At 44.2% G+C, this 26,962-nt stretch overlaps 1 protein-coding gene across 2 annotated transcripts; it reads left to right on the forward strand.

The window, feature by feature from the left end:
• The first annotated feature begins 2,482 nt into the window (after positions 1-2,482).
• KLF9 (Kruppel like factor 9) lies at positions 2,483-26,962 on the forward strand. 2 transcript variants are annotated; one of them, XM_044446385.1, is made up of 3 exons: positions 2,486-4,077; positions 16,797-16,833; positions 22,105-22,237. In XM_044446385.1, the coding sequence occupies exons 1-3, from the start codon at positions 3,552-3,554 to the stop codon at positions 22,106-22,108; spliced, it is 567 nt and encodes a 188-aa protein (XP_044302320.1). In that variant the 5' UTR covers positions 2,486-3,551; the 3' UTR covers positions 22,109-22,237. The 2 variants fall into 2 exon arrangements, with proteins under 2 accessions (XP_044302319.1, XP_044302320.1); XM_044446384.1 differs by lacking the exon at positions 16,797-16,833 and having other exon boundaries at positions 2,483-4,077; positions 22,105-26,962.

Consider the following 26,962-nt stretch of genomic DNA (forward strand, 5'->3'; position numbering starts at 1 on the left):
CTAAGGAATGAAAGCTGGCCGTTGGGATAAAAGATGTTCAATACCCCTGGAGAAGGGGAAAGGGTTACGTGGGGTTAATACTCCCCTACTCTCTCTGCAAGGGTCTCAGTGGGGGAAGCAGGGGAGATGAAGCAACACTTGCTGTTTGTTCCAAATATAGATGCATTGTGCTGTTGTCAATTGTGTGAATGTTGCCATGTCTCATTTGGCCTTAAAAAACTATTGGATGGGCCCTTGCAATGATTTTCCTTTAGGAAATTACCTAAAGTCAGTCTTGGTGGAGTTAGGGCTCAATCCAGCTAAAATTTCAGCTAGACATGAACAAGGATGACATCTGACCCATGGCCCTCTGTTCTCCCCACCTATCATAAACACCACTTGCATTCTTCCTTGACATGTCTGCTGTCATTTTGCCATTCTGTTTGTTTACAGCACCTACTCCCCACTTAGAAGTTTCTAGACAGTACTAAGCACTGCCTTTCTTTCCTGAAATAGTAAAGAACCAACTCACTCTGCAACACTAGATGGAAGCAAAGCTTATTCTCTCATAGATAGTCACCTATTTTGCCTGCCTAGATGGCAGATACAGCTATATTATTAGGTCAAAATGCAATGCCCCAAAATTTATTTAATTATCTTTATTTTACTTAAACACTGGCCAATAACCAAAGCTCTCTGGATGGTTTTTGCTACCAAAATAACTCTCTCTCTCTCTCTCTCTATATATATATATATATAAATGATGTGATGGTTATGAGAACAAGTGTGCACTTTTCTGCTACTTATTGAAATATATTGTGGGTGGGCCCAACACACTTAGCCTCTTGGTTAAGACACCTGCACAGAAAAGGTACATAATAAGGTATGAGAAATTAATCTTAAATAGTTAGTGCTGGGGTAGGGATGGAGTTGGCCTGTAAATTGAATCAACCCTATACTTTTTATCTTATGCTGCCTACTATGTGCAGTGCTCCTTCCTGACTCTTCTTTTAGTAGCAGGTGTAAAACAAAAAGCAGTCAGGACATAGCAATCATCCCAATATCATCTTGAAGAAGTTTTCCATTAATATACTCCACATTTGCTGCTGCAGGTAGACTGACAAATGGACTCTAAAAGGAATGTTGCTCTTCTAGCCAAATTCATCCTATCTCCTGGCGTGGGCATATCCAACGGCTTGCAGATAATGGAATAAAAGCATTGGTCAAATTAAGCACAAGGATTTACACTGTTGGAAAGAGTACCTTATAGGAATATACAAGAGGTTACCATCACTTAATATGGAAGTCGTGAGGCAGTAACCTTTCCTTCCTTTAGGGAATTGCTCTTTAATTTGATTAAACCACTCACAGCCACTATTCATGCTGAGTGCTGAAGAAGCATAGAAAAATATTTTAGATTGTTTAATTCAATTTGGACCAAATTTTATTTATATGTTATTTATTATCACATTATATCCCGTGAGAATGTGCATCAGATCCATTAGCATTTACACAACAGAATGCACAGAGTTCATTCCATTCGTACTTTAAATCTGTTGAATCTAGAACCTACAATCCCATGGTTCCATAGCCAGAGCCATTAATATACACTGAGTTTGGAAGTGCAGGGGCAGTGAGTGAAAGATACTCACCTCCCTACTTCCTGTGGTCGCCATCACTTTAATTGCACTGAGCATGAATATAAAAGCTATAGCATAAAAGAAACTAATGGCACAATCCTATTCTAGTTAAGACACAAAAAAGGGCTTGTAAGTCATAGGTGGCAGGAGCATGTTGTGAGTTGTAGGCCATCTTTGTCTAAACTTGCCATAACTTACTCAAGACCGAGCAATACACACTCACATACTGAAGAGCGGTATTTCTGTTCGTTTTTTCGTAAGATAACTGAAAATTCCTAACTGAATATACAAATCCTTAACACACGCGTGAGAAAGTGTGTCTGCGTGCGCCCGTGCACACACACTCACCAACTTATGGCCATTGTGTGCTTACATAACTACCTTTCGTCCTCCCCGCCCCCGCCGCCTAAAGTTTACATTTTACTCCTAGCCAACTCCTTCCTAGCTAGGCTCCATACCTCTCTAGGTTTACAAGGGAGAAGAACTGACCGGAATGTATTTTTGATTGGCGGAGCCAATGTTAGTGACATCAGCCAAACCACTTTCGATTGGCTAGCTGGTTGCTGGGACTATAAGGATTTCTTAGTGAGTGAGTTAACCCGCTCCCTGCCGGAAATGCAAAGTTGCATTCCTGGGGCGCAGAAAGCGAAAGCGCTCACTCGCGGGGGGGAAGCGGCGGGCGGAAGGTGCTTTGTGCCCTGGAATGCCGCGCCGCCGGCCCAGCGCGCTGCGCTCGGCGCCTCCCCGCCTTGGCGCTGCGGGTGTTGCGTGCTCCCGGCTCTCCCTTCATTGCCCTTTTAAATGGGGGGCGCGAGGCGCCCGGAGTAGCACGAGGCTCTGGGAGGGAACCTTCGGATTGGCCGCGGCCCCCGTCTGTTGACACACCTCCCCTGCAAAAAGGGCCCTTCTGAGTGGAAGGGGGAGAAGGTAAACAGAGTTGAATCACTGTCCCGGCTGACCAATTGGTGGTGTTGGGGTGGGCTGGGGGGAAGGCTCGGTGAGGAACCTTTTGCGTGATGGGCTTCTGCGAAATTGGTCCTGAGCAAGACTGTGCCGGAACAGCGAGGAGCCGTAGGCGAGCGGGGAGTGAGTCAGGCAGTGGGCAGCGCAATCAGCCAAAGTCTGTGCCGCCGCCGCTGCTGCTGCTGCCGCCGCCTCCGAATCTCACGCTCGGGCAGATGTTTCAGCCCTGCGCTTTCTGACGGGGGCGCCGAGAAGGCGCTGGGAAGCCTCAGCAAGCCGGGCGGCAGGGGAAGCCAAAGTCGCGGCTCGGCTGCGCGATCTGCCGAACTCCTCCTCTGCTCATTTCACAGCCTCTTTCCCCTTCCCCTTGAAGGGCGGGGAGAAGACGAAGAAGAGGGGAAAACACCCCCTGGTGCTACTTGAATTACTTGAAATCGCCACTTGTGACACTGTTTTCTCAAGAAGACCGCCTTAGAATAGTGCAACCTTTCCTCCAGCGTGCTCGGGAGTGCATGACACGCGCGCACACGCTCAGGCTCACACGATCTGGAGTTTGCTAGCTGCGAAGGGGGCGCGAGCAGCGGCGGTGACTGAGGTCAAAAGGTAGGCTGAGCGGCGTTCCTCCCTTGCTCGGCGGGGTCACGAATGGCCGTGGTTATGTAAACCGCCGAGTCGCGGAAGGGGTTCCCTTTGCCCGGCTGCCGAGGCACCCCACCCCACCTCCACCCGTGATCTGCAGCCTGAAGGCAACACAGCAAGCAGCCTGGTGATTGCAACACCCACCCGCCCACCTACCCACCCAGGCAGCCAGCCCGAGAGAGAGAGGGCGGCGACGACAGCCCGACAGACAGCAAGGAAGTGGTTTTTAATTTGGGGGGCTTTTGCAGTTGGGGTCTTTTCTCTCTGCTCCGCTCTTTCCCTCAATTATTTCCTTCCTGGTGGGAAGGGTGGCTGATCATCGCCCGCAGGATGTCAGCAGTGGCTTACATGGACTTTGTGGCTGCCCAGTGCCTGGTGTCCATTTCCAACCGCTCCGTGGCACAGCAAGACATGGCCCAGGAAGCAGAGCTGCTGAAGATGCCCGAGGAAGAAGAGGAGGAAGCAGCTGCTGTCGTGACCAAGGAAATGAACGACCCTCGGGATGCCTGGAAGGATTATTGCACTTTGGTGACCATTGCCAAAAGCTTGTTGGACCTGAACAAATACAGACCCCTGCCGACCCCCTCCATCTGCAGTGACAGTGTGGAGAGCCCAGATGAGGACGCCGGATCAGACAGCGACGTGACCACCGAATCTGGGTCGAGCCCTTCCCACAGCCCAGTGGAAGGGCAGGATGCTGGCAGCGTGCCCGACCCCCTCTCCTCCCTCCTGCACAGTGGAGTGCCTCCAAAAGGGAAGCTGGCCACCGAAAAAAGACATAAGTGCCCCTACAGTGGCTGTGGCAAAGTCTACGGCAAATCATCCCATCTGAAAGCTCATTACAGAGTGCATACAGGTTAGCTGCGGTCTCTAATTTCCAGCGGGGGGTTGGGTCGGGGGCGGGGGAGGTGCGCCTGGGAGTTGACTCAATGGAGCAGGCGGAGATCTTGCAGCCCTGAGAGAAGCATCGCTTGCCAGGGAGCCCAGTCTGTTTACAGGAATGCTTCAGTTATATAAAGCGAAGCAGCAAGCAGCGCGGTGCTCTTGGTGCTGCCGCTGCTTGCCTGCTTCCTTGCTGCCTTGCTTGCCTGCTTTTTTTTTCCGCCAAGTATGTCGGTTGTCCTCAGCTGAACCCTTCTTAAAGATGCTGTGATTATTTTAGCTCTTCTGCCTTGGTCAGCGTCTATATCTGAATGCTCTCCTTCAACACTTCTAGGCAGGATTCTCTAGAGGAGGCTGGTTACATTTGGGTATATGGTGTTAATGCAAACGGCACGTCAAGACGGTGGGTGGACGGGAGAGTAAAGGGTGTTTCACTGGCTTGTCATGCTACTGAATCTTGTATTTTCCCCCTCCCTTCTCCCGCTTCTGTATATCGCTGAGGTGTGCTTACATTGAGAAGATCAGACCAGTAGAGGAGCTGTTTAGTCCAAAAATGCTTATTCGAAGCAGCAAGGAATGCTGGAGTGGGTGGGAGCAGAGAAACTGTGTCCATGATTAAAATTATATATACACTAAGGTTTCAGGGATTCCTATCTTTATAATTTTATGGTGGCTTTTGCCAGGCTAGGTTTATATCTGTTCTGTGATTTCCCTGTAAGTCTTATGTAACGTGCATAGTTAATATAGCATATTTGGATTTAAAAATACATTCACCAGTGGATGGTGAACTAACTTATTTTTTTTCAACTGTTTGCAATAGTAGCATATTTAGAGCAATATTTGGTTGAGCCGTTATGGTATATCTTGGTTCTATAAAAACTCACTGGGCGTGGCCAGATTTTGGCGGGCACTGTAGATTGATGACATCTTTTTCCAAATTCTCTTAACGAAGCACATGGGTGCCCATCATGTGTAAATGTGTTGCAATATGACATTATTGGGAAGAAAAAAGGGCACAGAGGGCAAAAGATAGTGAAATCTCTGCCTTTGGAGATTCCCCATTTATGTATGTGGATCATGTACCTGCTAACAGAATGCAGTTATAGATGCTTAATAGGACAGGAAAACACCTGTCCTTTAATAAGGACTTTCTGTTCATTGTGGTTCTCAATAACATGGCAGCCGTCTTCATTTGAGCCATTTAAATTATGTTTCTTAAGTGCCTTATTTTGTTAGATTTAGCAGCTGCTGTTGAATGTATCTCCAGTAAGGGTTTGCTTGCTTGCTTGTTCCTGGTTTAAACACCAACCCACATTAAAGGGTCACATTCACTGCTACATAAAGGACTGGTACTTCACTGTGGTCCTTGGATATGCATTTTTAGTCATTGGTGAATGCATTTAAAGATACAAGGAGATACACATGGGCATATCAAAGGAAGGTTTTTGTGAAAGGCCAAATGATGGGTGAATACCACTTTTCCCACAAAGTATATTACATTTATTTGCCGTATGTGGGTGTGTTGGCAGCATCTGTGATCAAATATGAGAGGACTAGTAAGTGATGACACATAGGGCTGCATATTTTTATAGCATGTCAGTGACAAGACATGCTCTGCTACTTTCATATGACTTTTCGATGCTACATGATTATGGTGGTTGAGTTCATGTACCTGTGTTTTGTGTGGTCCTGGAGATGGGTGCATTCCATATTCGTCTGGTACTTGCCATTGCATGGTCTGTCGAAAACCAGTCCTACTACTCTAGGGTTGGCCTGCTAAGAGTGGACATAACATAATAAGGATTTTGAATACCATGGGGTAAATAGCTCTCTCTGTCCTGTTCTGTAAATATGGATGTTCCCATGAGTGCTGCATTACCTTGTACTTGGTACAGGAAAATGGCACAGAAAGTAGATGTTGAATGTGCCTCTGCAACACAAATTATCCATAAAACAAGATTTTTCATGCGTAAGCCCTTGTGAGTTATACAGCAGCTCGGCATAACATTAACCTAGTAATATAAACATGTATCTCCTCCAGCAATTCACATTTTTACAAACTGCTAGTGTACCTTTAGCATTTGTTAGGAGGGGCGGCCATGCATACGATCTGCATTGCTCTCTCAAAGCATCGTAAATGGAAGCTAGTCTAGTGGAGGAAGGGCAAGGGAGAGCCAGATTGCTCCGTGTTAGCACTTCCCTTGCAGATAAATCCTTCCCAAAGGAAGTTGACTGGAAGAAGAGCAGGACTTCATTGCAAGAACAAATACAAGATGATACTGCTATAAATATCAGGGCACTAAACTCCATCATCCTCCAGGAGGGAGTGGCAACATGTAGAATCCGGCTGAATTCCCACCCAAGTGTCTTTGTGGCCTAGTTCTGACTACTATGGGAGGAAGCCTAGGCGTGAGCCCCAGTACTGTTTTTCTGTTCACAGAAAATCATACGCAGTGCAGGATGGAAGAACAGGAAAAGGAGTGTCGTCTGTCACTCAACAGTGATTCCTGTGGTTAAGACACTGAACATAGGAAGGAAAAGCATATGAGTGCTAGACAGTTTTCTTGGTGCAGCAGCTATACCAATTTATTTGTGAAGACAGAAGTCACTTTTTCAGAATTTCCTGCAACCTTTCTGCCCATATTAAATAACAAACCAGTAATATTTATGGAAGTTTGTAATTAGATTTGTTTCTTTTCGGCAATCGAAGGGTATCTGGATGGATACTATATAGAACAGTTCTTACAGGAATAGAAATACACTAAAAAAAACCCTAACAACCATTTTTTTCATTTAAACTGAAAATGCCTTTGTATCTGCCCACTCAAGGGTAAAGAAGCTCGTTTTAGCAGTGGGACCGTACAACATGGATAGGAAACAGCATGTTGCTGTTTTGAGTTAGTCTGAAGAGCTTCAATATCAAAAATACCAGGATCAACCTACCTCTTCCTGCCACAGGTTTATACTCTGCTGTTATAACTAAATGTTGTAATATTGACTAAGGACCTTCAGCAAGTTAGTAATGTAAAGTACTTGTGTTATTAAGTGACCTACTGTTTTTGTATTTAAGCTCACTTGCTTTTGACTTTGAATGATTTGTCAACTCGAGCCTTCTTTCACCTGGAAATTAGTTCAATGTATAGTATGGATTTCATGCAAAGAGTCTGGTGGCACCTTAAAGATTAACACATGTATTATGGCATGACCTTGTGCAGACTTTAATCTACCTTATCCTTCACTGTTGGCTTTTTATCAGATAAGGCAACATATGAATGTTAATAATAACCAATATCAGATGCATAAAGTATTATTGAAAGTTTCAGGTGTATCTATGTGCAATCCCTTAAAGGGAGACAGGCATCTAATTGGACTGCAGTCCATGAGCGTTTTTACCAAAATGAAAATGTCAGGATTGGATCCAGGTTTAAGTTGAATCATCTGCTCTAGTGGAGATAGACTTCCCCACCTCCTCTTTTCCTCAGCAACCCTTCCAGTCCCCTGAAGATGCTACAGAAGTCAAAAGACCCTGCTGAATGGGCTGAACTGTGATGTGCATGAGGAGGCATATCCCCAGAAACCAGGTAGAGGGCATTCCACAAGCAGTGCCCTCCAGGTGTGAAAGGTTCCCTTGTTTTGTGGAAGGATTAGGCTGGATATAACCTTTAGTCTTTGAGGTCTGCAAGTACCTTGGTTAGCATATGTTGTCAACACTTGTCTTTTAGCAGCTGGTAAACTCCTGCTGGGAAAATTTAATGGACGAAACACTCTACCTTATTTTGCAGTCTCTCAGAACACTGGGTTGCTTACAGCAAGTAACTTTATTACTTGATTAGAACTTGCAGTGTTAAGTAACATCTGAGATACCAAGTAATTCTCCTGGTTGATAAATCCTCAGTTTCTCTGGTATGAACCAATATTAATATTATTCATAGCAAAACAAACACATCACAACCCTCCCAGAATTGTATAAATGTGGAAAAGAAGCAAGCCTTGTATAGCCAGACCTCGTAGCTCAAGATGTAAGATGGCTGTGTCCTTACATATATGGGCATAATCCTATGCATGCTTAGATGGAGAGAAATCTCTACAACCCCCAGCATTCTTAAGCCATCCATGTGGCTGGAGAACTCTAGGAGTTTGGGGCTTTTTTGTGTGTAAATATGCACAAGACTTTGGCCTAAGACATCTGAGTTTTACGTACTTGGTCATTTATTTAGAACATTTCTATGCCCCCCCATTTGCAAAAAGCTAGTGGCGACTGCTCATTCAGCTCATCTGGAGTGCAGATAGGCCTGGCATGAGGTCTCTTGCCCCCTGAAAGAGGAGGCAAGCTCTTCCCAGCCATCACGAGCCCTGTGATCACTGCACCTTTCTTTTGCTGGCATGCAGGGACTTTCAGCAGGCTGCAGCACACGGCTGAGCGTTCCGAAGTCCCATGGCAACCGAGGGCTGGTGGCTGCTCCAGACAGCTTGACAGGCCACTGTCTTTCTACCATAAATGCCATGGTAGGAACATGTCCAGTGGGGCTCTCAAGCCACCACTTGTCCGCACTGGAGCTGGCCATGGGTTCTCAAGGCTGGTGCTGCGCTCAGGGAAGACATGATGAGTGACGCCACTTGTCACTCTCGCAGCTCCACACACCTGCAGGAGCCTCATCCTGCTTCACATGTGGGCTGGCCCTGAGCCGGGAGAAGGCTGCATTAGCGTAAAGCTTGCCTGCTAGATTTAAATCCCACGGTTCTCATTGCATGAGTTGTGCAAGCCATATCTACACCGTGACATTTCCTGATTGAACCCTCCTTCCACCAGACATTGTGGTTGTCTTGCTGCTTTTTTTTTAAGCAGCACATTTCCTCTTTTCACATTTCTAGCCTTACAGGTATGTTTAAAGTAAAAGGCCCTTTCTTCATCTGAACTTGCTTTCTGGACCATCATCAGTCTGATTTGCTATGCAGTCTTTCACAGCCTCAGTGTAAAAAAGATGCATGTTCGCCCTTAGCTAGTCCCTTGCCTTACATTTTTGATGCTCATGCTCTCAAATTTTATTCTGAAGAACACTGACAGGATTTCAGCTCTTGGCACCCATGTTCAGCCTCCTACTCATTCTCCTTTTTGAGTGAAGTGTTTTTCAGTGAGCTTTGATTTGTTCTAACTGGGAGATTACAGGTACATGGGCAGTTTGAGCTTCTCAAATAGTTTGCGCTGTACAGGCAGGTATGGCTCCAGGTTTTTGAGGGCCCTGAGCAAGATACCTTTGCTGGGCTCCTGCCCTTAGCTAGTCAGCCTTCTCACTAGCTAATATTGCTGTGCCTCATCTTTTCCATAATTGCTGCCATTTTCTTGTCTCTCACAGTGGAGAGCTGGTGAGCAAATGGGCAGGAGCCTCTTCTCCTCCTCTTCCTCACTGCCACCACCATAGTCTGGACCTGAGTGAGAGGCAGGTGAGCAAGCAGGCTGCAGTGGAAGTGACTCTTGAGGGTTCTTCACAGGCCCCTGCTTGCAGGAGGGTCCTTGGCAGATGTCCAGATGAACCAGCCCTGTGAATGGACCTCCGTAACCACAGGATTATCTGCATAAATGGAAGATTATTTTGCAAGCATATTCATTTATGCATTGTATTTATATCCTGCCCTTTTTCTTGCTAGAAACCCAAGCTGGCTTACATGATCCTCCTCTCCCTGCTACAACAACCCTGTGAGGTAGGAAAGGCTGAGAGTCCATGACTGGCCCAAAGTTCTCCAGTCAGCTTTGATGGCCAAGTGGGGACTTGAACCCTGGTCTCCTGAGTCCCAATCCAGTACTTTTACCATTACTCCATACTCCCATTCCTATATTAGAGATGAGCATGGAGGCTCTTGCATAGCCAGGGTGGACTCTAGACTGTGTAGGCTCTGGAATGTCATTGTACTGGTAAATCTGTACATCCCAAACTATGCAGAAAGCATTTGTCCAAGCAGTGGGACACTGGGTGAAGATGTGAGATTAAGTAGACCATGAAATGCATCAGCCTGTAAGCCCAACAATGTGATAATTGCAGTAGTCTCTCCATCAAGTTTTTTCCCTAATCAGGGGTCAGGAGACAGTGTCCGACTAGGTAGATTTAGGAAAGTATAGTTTTGAAGGCTGCAGGGGTAATAAACCCTCAACAAAAGGGTTACCATTTAGAGCAGGGGTTTCAAACTCAACTTACCTGAGGGCCGCTGGAAGTAGAGTCTGGGTGAGGCTGTATTCCGCCACCTTGGTGGTGGTGGGCCGCTCATCCCGCGTGGCTCCCAGAGGTCGGCCCGGGCGCCGTCGGCACTTTGAAGGCCACAGGGCCCCTCCCCCGTGCCCCACCCGTCCCGGCAATTGGCCCGCGGGCCACAAGCTTGAGACCCCTGGTGTCTCTTGAGGTCTCCAGGTGGGTTTCTGTGTTCCAGAATAAATTATAGCTTTCTATTGGCATTGGTTACATTTTTTTACTAGCTTCCCAGTCCTAAATCCATGATGATGAGCAAAATCAAAGTGATGCAGTTATCATGTGCAAGACAAGAAGGGAATTTGAAAGACCTTGTTTCAATTTGCATCTTATCTTTGAGGGGAAGAGTTCCCACCATGTGTTGTGTTTTCGCATCAGAGGCCCCAGTATTCCCGGTTGTTCACGCATAGGGAGAAATACACATGTGAGTGGATGGAGCATGAATATTATTTTATAAGCACAATGGCTACTTGAGAGAACCTGATGTGACAGTAAAGATTCCCTTTTGCAAAAATCCTCTTGTTAATAGTCTTAATGCAAATGTTAATGAGATATGCACTATATTTGAGTCTAAATATTACGAGCTACATTCAGTGTCATTCAAGTGGGCTTCTTGTATGATAGGACCTTCCTTTGCTTGTTTGCCTTTTTCACAGACATGCCAAATCTGCTCTACAGCAGCCTTCCCAGGTCTTCTAGATACATTTGGTCTGCAACACCCAGAATTCCCTGTCAGTGGCTTTGCTGGATGGAATTCTGGGAGTTGCAGTCCAACTGCCTCTGAAGGCCACCAGGTTAGAGAAGGATGCTCTACAGATCCCCCATTCTCCAGAGCAGACTTCAGGAGCACTAGGGTTGTAGAAATGAGGCAGGATTCCTCCCCTTAGTGATGTTCATTCCACTGGTGGATGGTCAGCCTTGGATACAAGCTTGTGTGCATATACCATCTTATGAAACGGCAGGACTGGGCCAGTGGATCAGTTTCACTAAAATTGCTCAATGCAGTTGTCTTCTACTGTCCTTTTCTTCTTCACTTGATGTTGGGAGCTAACAGATACCAGTTTTAGTAGGACAATGCATGTTGGAAGAAAGGAAGTAGGGAAAAGTAATTTTTTAGCTGCCAGTGATGAATATTCTGGAAATGCCAGCATTGATGATTTGTTGCATGTTCTACTTTAGCATACAGGGACATGTTCTTAGAAAAAACATGCCTGCAGTATTTGTGGGCAAGCACATTCATCCCTGTAGCAAAGTACAATGTTCTCACATAGAAAAGAGCTATCCTACCTAGTGCAGGATGGATATGGAAACCAGGTTAATAGCAGGATCTTGTATTTTCCACTAGTTTGGGAAAAAAAACCATTTTATGTTTGAGAATCCTTGGCTTTCTCCTGTAATATGCAAACTGTTACTTAAGAATGATTGGCCACAGTCAAGGTCATCCTACCCTTTTAGACCCAGGATAGCAATCTGCAACACACTGATCCCATCTAGCAACGGACTCTGGTCCTGCTTATTTTTGAGGCCGAAAGGAAACATGGACAGAATTTTCTAAATTTTGCTAATCAGTAAAACCAAGCAAAAAAACAAATCAAACAGAGAAAAGTAACATGCTCTGTGCTTAGCCTACCATTTTAATGCAAGGGATGTATTAAATGTCCTTGCACAGATTACAAAATGCAGCAACAAGCATATCCTGTGCTGGCTGGTAATGTTTTGCCTGGTGCCTTCTTTGTACTGGCCTGGGCTGGAGATCTGAACTCCATTCTTGCTGCTTGGCTGCTAGCGAACAGCCATACCTTGGAACAGTCCAAAGCGTATGTGTTCTTTCTCATGGAAAATAACTAACTAGTTGCCCATGCCAACAGTGTCTGTATGTTAGAATAGAGATCCTGGTGCAAAAATTCGTACGTCTTGTGCCTTAGCACTATATTAAGAGTCTCAACCATTGCCTATATGCAGTGGCCTCTCCCCACCCACCCCTCCATGATCTTGCATCTATGATACCTATGGAAATGGAAATTCATATATCTTAGGTCTGAAGGCATCTTCTTTCTTGGCAGTATCAATATCTTTACTGCCCTGTGTGTTTTTTCTTGCAAACTGATTTTTAAAATCACATATATGAAGGGAAAAGATGCATTTGCAGGCCTGCTGCCAGCTGCCCCTAAAGTATTCAGATGCTTGTTAACATCTGGATTCAGTGACAGTGGAATCCTAAATTCTAAGAGCAATGCTTGGGAACTGGGTGTTCAGACCCTGATTTGTTTGAGATAATCAATGCCAGAAGCAAAACAAAGAATGTAATGGCCAAACATGCAGAGATAACAGCAACCAATCTGGGACAAGGAAGAAAATCTGATCTGAGCACATTCTTAGTAATGTTCACCTATCTATCGAGACTTAATGACTTCTCGACAAATCTGAAATGTTCATGGGCCACCCATCAAGAGGTGATGACGTGGACTAAATAGCCTTGTGGCAATGCAATAAAGTTGATTTATGCCTGGTCAGCACAAGAACAGGAGACCCTAAGCCTACTTGGAAGAAAGCAGGAATAACACAAATTCCAGAGGCCTTTGGAGACAACCAGGAATGCAAGGTATTTTAGATAGCTTTGTTTTTATTGTTTGCGTGGATTGCGCTTTCAGACTGGGAATTGTGAGAACATTCTTCGTTTCAACCTCCACCCTCTGTATCCCTTTATTTATGCAGTGGATTCAATCTGTTGCAACAGCTCCATTTTCTCTGCCATCTTTTTAAGGTAGTTTCCCCACATCTGTTTACAAGTAGCTGCATGCTGAAGCAAGCTCAAGAGCAAGGAGCAACATGACAATTTCCCTGCAAGATCGCACCAAAGACTTATTAAGGTGTTCCATATCTGTAGAAAGTAAATGTGTGTGGAGAAGGAGCACCCAGCTCCCCTCCCAGGGCTGACCCAAGATATTTTGCTGACTGAGACAACTGACAAGTTGCCTGTCACCGTTCTACTTGTAGTTGAACAAGATGGACACATCACGCATCATCTTCTGCCTAACCTTAAGCAGCTGCCTAACTCTGGCTCAAAGTAAGGCTGGCCCCATCACCATCAGCTCCTGGAGAGCCTCCAGCAGACATGGAAGTTCCCCACACACCATCTGGAACACTGTGTTTTTAGCATTCTCAAGTGTGTGGAGTTGCCTCATCATCAAAGGAAGCTCTGCCCTTCGGAAAGTCACCTTCTGCAAGTAGAGAGCATCAGAAAAGGATGAGGAACGGGGCAGTAATAGAGTGTTCGCTCTCACATATTTGGTTTCCACAGATGCAGAGCACCCGAATGAGGCTCAGGAGCATGTCTGTCTAATCCAGTGTTTTATTTATGGTGTAGCCAGCCTGATGCCTCTGGAAAGCCCATAGTAAGGCACCAAGGGCAATGCTCTGTTTGCTACCAGAATCCGGAACTTAGGTAGACTGCCCCTGAATATGGAGGTTCCATTTAATTACAGAGGTATACATCTACCTTATCTGAATGTGTTGAATCTTTTCTAATCCATCTAATGACTACTTTGTAACCATTACCACATCCTGTTACGTACCAAATCTTTGGGGTGGATCCAGACTTTGGCATATTTAGAGTAGGCCCATTGAAAGATAAAATCAATTAGGCAGGTTCATCATTATTAACTGAAGTCTAGTGAGAGAAGCTCAATGGGTCGCTGAATCCAGCCTCAGAACTCGATTATTTGTTGTGATTGTGTGTGCATGTGTGTGTGTGTTTCTGTTCTGTGCCTACTGCCAACAGCTGTCATAGATCCTGAGTTCTAGTATTAATATTTTCTCTCTAGTGAGTCCTAGTGAGAAAGAAAATGGCTTTCTCCATGTTCTTCCTACCACACATAAGTAAAAAATAATCTTTCATGTCTTCTCTGAGTCAGCTATCTTACTGAAAGTCACTTATTTTCAACCGCTTTCCGAGCTTTCCGTTCCATTGGGAGTGCGGCCTGAAGTAGCGGCCTGGGGGCTTCTGCAGTGTTTCCGAAGGTGCTTCCGAAGTGTACCTGATCCTCTGTCCCAACCACCCCAGGGCAGGGTGCCACCATGAGGACTGAAATTACTTTTAACAATTCTCCAAGTTTTAAAAAAGGGAGTTCTGATACTGAAAGCAGAAATACTGCCAGTGTGTCCATCCATTGCATTCAAGCAGTTCTCATGCATAATTTTCAAGGAGGCTTTTGGGAAAGTATCAAAGCCCCACCTGTAGGAGGGTGGTCCTCTGAAAAGGAACATCTAGGCAGGTGAATCTAGGTAGGAAGAGCCCCTCTGGAATCAATATGGTGGCCATATGCCTTCTGGGTGAAGGCTTGCCAGGTAGCCCTGTCCTTCTCTTGTTTTCCGTTAAAGAATCATCAAACGGTTACCCATCAACTGTTTGTAGCTAGACAGTCAACTGAAGAGGAAGGAAAGCAGGTCAGCCGATCATGGTCTTTGCATTGTTGAGACATATGTTTTATTTCTCTTTAATTTTATTTCTTTTTAAATTTGCACCTGTGCATACAAATTAGCATATACAGTGCCATCTTTCTGGGCACTCCATACACGGCTGCCCCACAGACAGACCAAAGACCAACCCAATACAATGTTCTGTTTTCCCATTACTAGGAAAGCTGGCCAGATGTCTATGGGGAGCCCACCCTGGCTCTTTCTCCCAGGGAGTACTGTTCAAGGGTCCACTGTCTCTCATCCTGGCATGTGGTCATTATGAACTGCAGCCACTGATACAATACATGGCATGTGCTCATGTTACAACCTATGGATTTGACCTGCAGACCAGGGTTGCTTAAAGTCTTTTGATTAGGTACAGGTTGGGGGTCTCTGGGGAGTGGGCATGAATAGGTGGATACACAATATCCACTGATACTGCCGTGTACTTCCTGACCCTAGCCGTGATGCCACATTTCTGCAATTGGCTGGAGCGTAGCTTGCCAAAATCCAAGAGTGATAGCGCCTAAAAGTAGGGCCTTTATAAAATACCTGCAATTGTACATAATTTTGTCTCCAGTGGTACCCACAAAGGCTTAACCTTTAGAAATCTGTTTACATGTCAATTCTAGGGAAAGGTTGTAATGTTTGCCTCAACATAAGAAGAGCAGCAGCAGCGGTCCGTGGGTTCCCCCAAGCAGGACGGGCGTGCAACAGCACTTTCCTGTTCCACCAGCTTCACTCTCGATTGAAGCTTTAGTATAAAAACTTACATTTTTTAAAAAATATAATTGTTCTTCCTCCTAGTTGTTAGCATAAATGATTGAGTGTCAAGAGGACTAGAACTAAAATGCGGCTACTGAGAGGGAAGTACCAACATCAGCAAATCCCCAAGGAATGCACAAGAACAAAAAGGATTTAAGAACAAAGTGGTCGGTTTCCCAACTCAAGCTCAATATCCCAGTGAGGACTGAATATGCATAGTGTCCTCCAAATGAAGGCACTATGTATATTCATGAGCCGTGGAATGTTGAGTCTCCATAAGCAAAGAAAATGGGGGTCATGGAGTTAATAAATGTACTTAGTCCTGTAGAGTGCACAGTATCCTCGAGGAAGGCCTAGCTGGCATCTGGAAGCGGATGGTCCTGGTAGAAGGTGAGACGCACTGTAACACTCCATTGGAGGCTGTTATTTTAACCGTTGTGTTAGTCTGGTTGAATGTTTATAAGGAAAATGGGATGTTCTGTAGTTCAACTATGGAACGATGGAATTCACTTCCACAAGGCGTTGTGATGGCCACCAGTCTAGACAACTTTAACAGGATTAGACACATTCACAGAGGAGGGGGTTATCCAGGGCTGCTAGCCCCTCATTTGCAGTGATACTTTTTATGCCCATCTACTTTACTTTAATGTACAGGCCTCCGGCATAATGAGAAAACCATTACAGAGAAGGGAGATTCAAGGCCAGCTATCAAGTGCAGGATAGTAAGGTATAAGAGGAACAGCTGATCCTCTTAGCTAATCGTTTACCTCAGGCCTCTGGAGCAATCTCTGTAAGTATTTAATGACAGCAGTGCTCAGTCAGAGCAAGCAATCATACTTCCAGTATTGCTCATTTCTGCCTTGCCCCTGAGGAACTTAAACACTGTGCACCAGGCCCAATGTGTACACTTTTCATTCAGAAGTATAACTCTGCAGCTCTGTTTTTGTTTTCCTCTGGCTTTTCAACAGTTCTCAGCCCAAAGTGTGTGACTTCCCAAGAAATCCAGAACTCTTGTTAGCCCCATATCCTTTTGCACTCTTTTTTTGCTTCCACACGGACCTGTTTTCCTTCTGCAAAAGCTAAGCTGTCAATGCACCTGGAGCCCTGTTTATCAAGCTGTTCTGTGCACAAGAGGACTCTAAAATAAGGTGAACACTCATTGCCTTCTTTTATTGGATTTGCAGTAAGCACTATTAATAATCCCAATAACTGCCTCTGTTTCTCATTTTAGAGACCATGGTTACACCAGGAACACGTGGGAAGAGTTGGTAGGTACCTGGGTGCCTGTCACACTGAAAGTGGAGATTGGCTGTAATGGTCGAATGTTTGGGAGAGTTCAGTGGAAAGAAATATTAAAAAATTGGTTTTAAACTGCAGAGAACATGACAGGAACACCTTGACAGAATGCAGCATCCCAGAAGGCATCTAGATTGACCCCTTTTCAAAATTGGTCGAAGCCAGAGGAGAGGAGAAACTTTCCAACATGGTGTCTCAAAGAGACATCAGTAGCAGGAGTTCCATGAGAACCAGATGAAAAAAGATGAATAGCACAGGGAACTAGTGCTCTTACCACCTGCATGGATTTTCGTTTCGGTTACCTCTCTAAAAATGCGCTTGGGTACAGCATGGTTGCAGATTTGACTGGACCACTTCTTACATTTCCTGATTGCTTGTATCATGGCATTCTTCGCCTGCCAAGAATCAGATAATTCACTTCCTGGGATCTTTTTTCTCAGTCCTTTCAGCAACTGTAATATAGTCTGATTGTATTATTTGCTTCATTTTTCTCACTGCTTGTTGGACCTAGGTGATGTAATTGTGTGTGGGTTTTGAATAAAAAGTTTTGCTTTTGGCACTGTTTATCTATGTGAATCTGTTATTCTAAGTATGTCACCACTATTCCACTATTGTATATCTAAGAGTGGTATTACTGAAATAATCCTTCTACCACTTCCTGTGAAAGCCACCTTAATATGTGAATGACCACTAATACTAATCCTTGTTGTCATTCCCCACCGCCCCCATTGTAGACCTCAGCAACATTAATCTCTTCACCCACCATGCTCGTATAATGTAAATGTCCACATCAGAGATGTCCTTCGGGTGCAGAAATAATTGCATAATGTACATTTCCACCGCCTGCTCCTTTGAATACACTAGGTACCTTTTTTGGACTTTCGCAGTCTAAGAGCTGTTTCCACAAATATGAAGAATGCAGTCATTATCTGGTCTAGCTGTATTGCTAATACCTAGTGAGTTGGTATTTAAACTCCCGCTCCAAAGTACGTACACAACTAAATGCAAATTCTCTGCACAGAATGTTATGCAAGACCCTTTTCTGAGTGCATACATAATGGGCCCTGTGAGCTCTCCCTGAGGTTTTTCATTCTGGGGTGAGTGTGCTGGGGAGGCCGTTACCTTAGACAGGCAGAGGCAGCTGCCACAGGTTGCAGGTGCTGGATGGTATGAAGGGCTCCACAGTGGCAGCTGCGGCTGTTTCCCTCTGTGGAGGACAGAGCTGTGTGGTCCAGATGGCCTGACCTGGAGTCCCTAAGCTAGCCTGCTGCCTTCTGGTACACTAAAGGATGGTGTCCCAGCAGCAGTGCTGAAAGAAGAGTCGCCAGGCAGCCTGGTCCATGGCTGTGGGCAGAAGGCTGGTGGGAGAGCTTCCTGTTTTTTACGCTGTTCTGTCTTTGACTAGCCTGGGCGCATCTTATTCCCCAGCTCAGGAGGCCATTGCTTTAACGCAGCCTCCCCCAGCCTGTTGTCTTCGAAATGTGTTGAACTATAACTCCCGTCATTTCCTAGCCAACACATTTATTGGCATAGGAAAACTGGAAGAGAGGTAGGGAAAGGCTCCTATTGTGGGTCTTCAGAGCATGGCTGTATTTTAATGTATTTTGGTTTGCTTGCAACATTCTGGCTATATTAAATAGTTCTGCTGGTTTCAGGCTGAACCGATCTGACCCCGATTGCAGGTTAATGGAGCTCAACCACCTCTGGCATGCCATGTATTCCCAGCCAGCACCATTCAAGCTTGTCATATGCAGAATTGCTACTGCTTTACAACCATTGCCAGTTATAAATAGGCACAATATTGAACTGTAGTGTAGTGCTGATCTGGAACTTGCGAGAGTTGCCCTAAAGCTCAGTGGAGGACTCATCTCCCTCACATCCTCGTGGTAAAATGGAGAAGCGCAGAAGGATCGTGGAAGCTGCCTTGGCTTCCTTACAAGAGGGAAACAGAACAAGATTTAAATAAATAATATTTGTTTTATCTTGGAATTCGATGCAACAACCACTGCAAAGTATCCGGTGGGTTGCAAGTGCTGCACTCACAGAAGGTCTCCTTTGGGGATAAGACCCCTTTCTGTCATTAGCACAGCTCACCCCATTCAGCCCAGTCCCCTGATCTTCTCAGCCGTACTCAGGGGGTTAAGGGGCTGCTATGCTGAGAAGGGCAGTGGGAACACCCCCTTCGACCAGCTCGGTTCCCTGGGTATACATCTGGATTAAACCCAATGCATTTCTTCTAGTAAGATTAAATGAGAATATTATTGGAACTGTATTTAGAGTTGATTAACATCCAAGCTGTTGCCACTATTATCAAAAATTAAAAATTCGTATCCACATCTCTGTTTAGTTCATTAACAGGATACCTATGAGAAGGAATACAAGCATCACTGTCCACTCGTATTAACAGGGTTGGCAAACTAAGACTTAAGGCATAATGTTTGGTGAAATACTTAGATCCCTAGTAGCCACAGCCTTCATTTTGCTTTTGAAGGAAAATAAGCTTCTAGTCCCTAAGGTTCTGAAGTCTTATTTGAAAATACGAAGTCATCTGAATCCAAGGATTCATTGTCATTATGGGGCTCTGATGTGTACATAGGACTTCCCCCCATTCCCAATTTCTCAGGGCTGTTGATTGCTTCATCAGAAGATCCAACTCTCTTTAAACATCCTTTTCAACATGTGCAAATCTTCCATCAAATTACACTGGAAAACCCATATGTGCTAAAGCTGTGTATAAATGGTGCTTTGCCAAAATGACTTTAGAGAGGCATAAGGAACAGAAACTGCTCTGTAAGTTCTCCCTGTGTTTTCAGCCACCTACCCTACAATTTTGTCATCTTGACAAAATTCTACATGTGTTCAGATATCACTTCCACATAAATATAAGCAATTGTACGTATGTAAATTGTTAGATTTCTGTAGAAATGCATACTGTGATCACAATATAAAATCACTTGTTACAAATAAATGTACATCTTGCCTTGCAAGAGAGTTTGGACATTTTGGACTATGTATGTGCAGTCCCTTTGTATAGGTTCTGTGCCTTGCCCATGTGGGACCAGATCTGACATTTTCCATTGAAATAATGTTGCCTATGATGGGTTTGAAAAGAAGAGAAGCTGCGAGAAGGTATGCGCATCAGTCAGGTTATGTCATCTTTACATAAAGATTTGCAATGTGGATATTAGTCTTGTTGGGAGCAGACTATAGAAGGAAAACCAATTCCTAGTGGTTGTTTGCTCAGGGTAAATGTCTCTGTCATTAGTTATATGCATTTCACTTTTGAGATGTTGGGTTTTGACAAACAAGCACATCAAAGGTTCATGCATCAAAGGTGATGGGTGATGAGGCAGGAAAAAAGGAGTCCAATATTCTTCATCAAATCATCCAGAGTAGTAGATAGAGCAGATTTATTTTTCTCTATTTATTTGGAATGTGGATCCTTTTTAGACTTGTTCCTACAGTTATGGTTGACTTTATTAAGATGCCAAGTGAGAAAGATTTAGCAGAACTCATACATACAAAAATAATTAATCACAACTTACAAGCTGCTTGGGCACATGAAAGAGACGAGAGGAAGAAAACTGACACAGGTTTGTAGAGATGATTCATAGAAAACTGAGCTGTCCTTGTTCACACTCCTTGGCACATACCACATGGCAACTGTCCAGGTGGAATGTTCTGAAGCCCTTACAGTAAATGATGTTCTGACCAGCATTCCATTCTGCTTTGTGTGTTAGGACCAAAACCATTGCTCTTTGGCAACGACTGAGGAAAATATAGCTGTTTGGGTGAGCACTGAAATAATAAAAGGCAATAGGACATGGAAGATGGTTGACTTTCCTGGTAGCTGCCACATGCTTGGGGTTCATAAAATTCTGCCCTGAGCAATCGCTCTTATGTTGAATCCTCCTCTTAGCACATCCTCTGCAATACATCAGGGAGCAAACCTGTGCATGTTTATTCCAAAGTAAGCCCTGCTGGGTTAAATGGACCTGACTGCAGGTAGGTACACAGATCATTGCAGCTGCAGAGTTATGTGGTAGGTTTGTTTGCATCATCTCCATCCCAGGGTGTATACCGTTAGATTAACTCTTACATTTCCGTGGAAAATCTGGACAGAACATCATAGCAGTCAGGCAATGGGGCGTAGGGATCTTTGTTGATGGAGTCAGTCAAGGAGAACCTGGACAGTCATTTGTCAGGGATGCTCTAAACTGGATTCCTGCACTGAGTGCAAGGTTGGCCTAAACAGCCCCTTCCAACTCTACGAATCTAGGATAAACATGATCTATAATGTCTTACATAGCGGCCTGTGCAGTGAAGCCAGTGGTATCCACTGAACTAGTGCATAATGTTGGAGTATGTTGCCACTTATATAGCTTGCCAGGTGTTTGAATATAAGAATGGGATCTCGCCATTTGCTAGCGTGTGCAGAATTTTGCAATACTGAACATAATTGCAACAATTCGAGTGAAAGAGCATGGGACGATGCTGCCAATAGCATAGGCATCTATGACAACTTCTTGCTTCGGTCAATGTTAGGGTGAGAAGGAGATACCTAATCTTCAAGGAGTTCTAATGCTTGTCCCTGTGCTTGTCCCTATTTTCCACATACTGGCTGTTGGCCAAGCTTGAATCAGACCTGCCTTCATTTATATTTGAGTGGAAAAGGTGCCCACAGTGTTAGAGAGCGTTGCATATAGCTGTCTTGCTTCTTGTGCCCACCCTTCAAATAAAAATTGCTATGAAAAGGAAGGCTATAATGACTTTTAGGCATGAATTACTGGCTTTCTTTCTCCATGTTTGGAAAAATAACTAAAAACCCATAAGTTGCGAGGTCAGAATAAGGTTTTTGATGACCTGCTGATATAATAATGCATCTACTTTCCTGGTTAAAAGGTGGCAACTGTATTCAAGAAGATCACTATTTCTGTGTTACTCTTATGCCAGTAAGGCTAAATTCATTAATGAGTACAATCTATTCCTTAAAAGCTTTGGATCCCAGTATGGACAAGAGGGGCTTGGGCCCAGCAGTATCATTCATTCTTTTGATATTTAATTTGTTCAACTGCTCCGTATTTTTGAGAGCAGGATTGGGAAACGTCTCTTCATGAGAACACTGGAGACCTGGGTTTGGCACCTATTGCCAGAGGAGAGCTGTTTGCCCTACTGGACAGATCCATGGTGGTTCCATGTCTCTGTTTCTATTAACCTGGTCATTCTTTATTACCTTCTTACAGGTGAGCGACCATTCCCTTGCACATGGCCAGATTGCCTTAAAAAGTTCTCCCGCTCTGATGAGCTAACACGGCACTACCGAACCCACACTGGGGAGAAGCAGTTTCGATGTCCACTTTGTGAGAAGAGGTTTATGAGAAGTGACCACCTGACAAAGCATGCTCGTCGCCATACTGAATTCCACCCCAGCATGATCAAGCGATCGAAAAAGGCCAGCTCTGCCTCCTTTTGAATGACAGACTGCAACTGGGGTGGGGTGGGGTGGGAGTTCACCATCGTTGCAAAGGCATAACTGATCAGCACAAATTCATCCACCACTGTACAGTCATATTGCCCTACCTGCATTTTGAAAGCACATGTAGCTGGAAGTTAAAGATCAACATTGTGTCCCGTCCACCCTGCTATGCTACCAACAACAGTCTTAAATCAGTGGCTGCTGGGTGGGAGTGGGGAGGGGATCAGCAGAAATAATGCAACTTTTTAATATATAGTTCAAAGAATTGACACTGGTGTATATACGTCTGACTGGGTGGTTTGGCCTGTGACCCCACAGTAGTGATTCCAAGCTCTTTGTGATTGCTGTGTCATGGACATGTTTGTTGACTAATGTAATGCTGCTTGTATTTAAAAAAACAACAAAAGCATTTCGTAAAACCACTTTCCAACTCACTTTAAGTATTTCTGCAAAGAAAACAAGCAAACAAAACTCCATAGCACATGTTTAGAAGGCTCACTTCTCTTTCTCAATGTTCCACCCTGTTCAAGACTGTTCAGAAAAAAATTACTTCTGTTGTTCATATTAGTTGATTGATATACAAACCAAGACAGACAGACAGACAGACAGACAGACAGAAGCAGACATTTATACTGAGGAAGACCAGCTCTGCATAACAAGGTCTTTTTTATGAGCTACACTTTTGAATACAAGCTGCTCTTTTTTTCCAGCGAAAACATCCATGCAAACCAACTATGAAGCAAAAAGGAAAACAAGAAATAAGCTGGTGAATATTATGCAGCTCTATTAGTCACTTGCCATTAGGATAAAAAGGGGAGGGGGAGCAACAGAAATCACCCTAAAGAATGTGGCAGTCCTGTGAGACCCTAATATTTTCCCTCGTTCAGCTGTTCACCTGAAAACCCACAGACTGGACTGTACTATATAAATACCACTAACAGTGCTTTATTCTGCTGTATTTTGTTGGAATGAATGCAGAACAGCAGCTACCATCTTTATAAGCTACCACTTTTGTAAAGGTTTTATTTTCCTTCTCTCTCTCTCTCCCCCCCCCCCTTTCCCTTTTCTCCCCTCCCCCCCCCCCCCTTCTCAATGGTGCATTCTCTTCATCCACTTGCCAGATTCCTGTGTCAGCCAATAGGAACTATGTGCATTTATGAAGAGAACAGATCTCTTCCCCCACCCCACCCCCTGCAAAACATTCTCTGTGTGAACTGAGGCAACTACAACTCATTTTTAAAACTACTTTTCAACAGACTTTTACCTTTTCATAAATTGCAGCTGTTATACAGAGTGTGGGAAGAAAACAACAACAAGAACAAGGTAATGAAAACTGCTACACAGGAGGTATGTCCAAATGGGGGAAAAAAACCTTATGACATGAGCCTTGTCACTATGTACCTTGCAATCTTACCTTGTATGTCGGGCTTGATACATTTAATGATAATGGCAATATTTCATCTGTTTAAATGCTAAGGTTCCCTCCTTAAAACCGGAGGAAAGACATCACTGGGGGAAGCCTTTAGCATCTAGCCAAGCAGTCGTCTTTGTTAATGTTAAAAGCATGAATCTTACAAAGGTTGTAGTCCCGGACTTTCCCTCCCCCTTCTCTTATAACGGTGGAGAATTATGTTTACAGACTTCTCCCCTCCAGAAACCTCCCCTGCTGTGTTCTCGATGCCTCCTTCGCATGAAGGAAGGAGAGGTGCAACTGTCCTATCGAGGGCTAAATTTATCTCTGAGGTAATCGCATTGAGCCAGTGGGATTATATCAGGATCAATTTGCCCCAACTTTGTAAAGAATCTGTACATATTACTCTTGTAAAGTACACCTACAATGACAGTATCTTCTTGTTTCGCCTGATAAAAAGCTAGCTTCCTAGAAAAATAAAACAACATCTCAGAGAGTAGAGTATTCTACATTTGCCCGTGGCTTCCAGCACTAGAACTCAGTATGCATCTCGCATTTTTACCTGTGTGATTCATTATAAAATCTGTCTATGCGAAGAGAATGGCTTCTAAATAAAGGCGTCAGGGGCAACGAACAATCTATGGCATTTCAAAAGCAAAAAGGGATGAGTTTTCTTCAGTGAAGACATGTCAGGAAACCAAGCACACTTTCTACCTCCGTTTCAGCTTTTTGAAACGTTTGTTTTATGATAAACCAAAATTAATTTCTGGTGTCCAAAATAAATCGTAGGGACATTTGTTCTTCCTTATAAAAATTGGTAGCCTGGCTATTTCTATCGTTCTAGTGTAAACGTATTCTGCTTTACCAGCACTATTAATGCTGCCTTGTTGATCAGGGTGAGGACCGTGTGGTAGGCCAGCAACTCACAAAATGGTATTGTTCCAACCGTCCTCCCCTTTGACGTGAGACCAATTCTTAAGAGCCTAAGCTCTAGTAGGAGTCCTGCGAATGCAACAGTTGCTAGAACTAGGCTGTTGTTCCAACGTAGGACGAGTGCAGTATTAACTAAATAGAGCCTGGATGCTGAATGCTGTTATTTCACCTTTACTATAAGGCAAGCCACAGGCGCAGGAATGACGCTTCCTTGACAAATAATCAGGTCACATAGGCCCCTGGTGGCGGAGTGGTTGAGGCAACGGCCTGCTTTTTGGATGGCTGCAGCTACCTAAGCTGATCACTTGCGGGATGGTCGGCTCCAGCTCCACCTTTGGGTTGGAGACAGTTGCTTCCTTGTGTGCAGGAGGCCGTAGAAACAGCTCTGCCTCAGCCATACCAGCCAAACAGATCAGAACAATACTTGCTGTGCCCTAAAAGACACTGAGGCACAGCTTGTCGGCAGAATATATTTAAAAAGGACAACACGTGACTTATTCCTCTCATTCTTAAAAAACATTCTTACATGCAAACCTACCAAGAAATGTATAAATATATGTTTAGGTTTATTCTCCTAATAATTCTTCCTTCTATAAAAACTGTTCCCGAAAACAGCAACCATTTAACATTCAAATTTGTGATGCCATTTTTTATCACTTTAGCAAGGTGTGCATGACCACCTTGCTTATGGTGACGGCATTTGTTTTTCACTTGGCTCCCAATTTGTGATGAGTCGGTTGTCTGACATGTAACGGAAAATATTTGCATGTGACCAGGAACGTCTTCACTAGTGTGTACTGAATAAGTGACAGGCAGCATTTCTGGTTTTGCCAACATTCAGTGTGTCAGACAACCCATTCACTACAAGCAGCCAGCACGACTCTGTTGGTGTGTGGTGGAGGGAGAGCAGCCTCCACTGCAAGGTTTTCAGGGGGATTGCAGCGCGCACCAGCCCTCAAGACGGGACCACTTCCCGCTTTTGCAGAGCTGCCTGTGCATAGCCAGGTCCTAACGGGCTTATTTACCTGTTTGGTCGCAAACACAGTGTTGGGAATTTTGGATGCCACTTCTCTTCCGATGAGAGTGATGCAGGATAGGGGAAGGTAATTAGCAGGGCAGAAACAATATTTGGGGTAATGCTCAAACCTTCCCCACCGGCTGCTTCTCTCTCTCTCTTTCTCCCCCCTCCCCCCTCCCCTCCCCCTCCCCCTACCCATTGTTTTGCTTTCCCTCAAGCGGAATCAGAGTGGATTGGAGGACAAATCCTTGAACACGGATTCCTGCAAATTGATTCCCTAGCAGATTTATTCCAAAGCAGCAGTGGCAAGGATGGCGACACCCATGATTGCTGACAAACATGTCTATAAGCCCACCTATTTATGAAACTGTTGTGGGAAAGGTGACTTATATGCCTGCGCCCCAGAAAAGTTGTGTGTAGGCCAAGCCTCCAAGAGGGTCTCAGGTCTACTCTCAGACGTCTCTGACTGTATCTTTGGCTGTAATTCTCAACACATTTAACTTGAAAGCAAGTTTCATTGAAGTGAATGGGGCTTGTTTCCAGATATGTATGGTTAGCATTGAGGTGTAAGTCATGCTTCTTAGGAGTCTTCCAAAAGTAACATCAGAAGCTACCCAAAGTTTATTAACCACTAATGAGTGAAATAAAATAGGACAAGTTGTCTCGTTTGGTGTAAAAGCAAACAGTGAATTTCATGTGCAAACTTTACAATGCAGTAAAAATCAGATGGGATCTCTTTTAACAAAAGGGAGTTTGGAAAGAGACTATCACAGGTGTTGAGAAGAAAGAAAAAAAATCAAGCTCTCTGTGAACATATTTGCCACATTACTCTGGAAATTCTTAAGAGTGCTGATATGAAGGCGGCTCCTCTCCTCAGTTCAGAAAGACCTCCCTAGAGAAGCCATGGCTTTAAACTATTGCTATGTAACATCTTTTGTGAACATTTTTGATGACTTCTATACAGGTCTCATTTCTGTTTGCTGATGGACTTAGCCCAAGTATGCACCAGATTGGACATACTCTTCAAATGCTGTTTTACTACAGATTAACAAATCTGTAACACTGTAAAATACCAACCTTTACAAGTTTAATCCATTTTATTTTTGTACAGTATTCGTATTCTTTCTAAGTTATTTTGCTGTCCTGTTTTGTAAATCACATGAAATTGTAAAAAAAGAAAAAAAGAAAAAAGTAGGCATAGGTGTTTTTGTACATATGTATATAAGTTGTCCAAATAATTAAAAAATAAAAAAGAAAAAGAAA

Source organism: Varanus komodoensis, unplaced genomic scaffold (genome assembly GCF_004798865.1).
Source record: "Varanus komodoensis strain SLA01 unplaced genomic scaffold, ASM479886v1 scaffold5, whole genome shotgun sequence".
In the NCBI taxonomy this organism is placed as follows: Eukaryota; Metazoa; Chordata; class Lepidosauria; order Squamata; family Varanidae; genus Varanus; species Varanus komodoensis.

Coding starts and splice junctions, on each gene's coding strand:
- KLF9 (XM_044446384.1), top strand. CDS start 3,552: ATGTCAGCAGTGGCTTACATGGACTTTGTGGCTGCCCAGTGCCTGGTG. Junction 4,078..22,104: donor TCATTACAGAGTGCATACAG/GTTAGCTGCGGT, acceptor ACCTTCTTACAG/GTGAGCGACCATTCCCTTGC.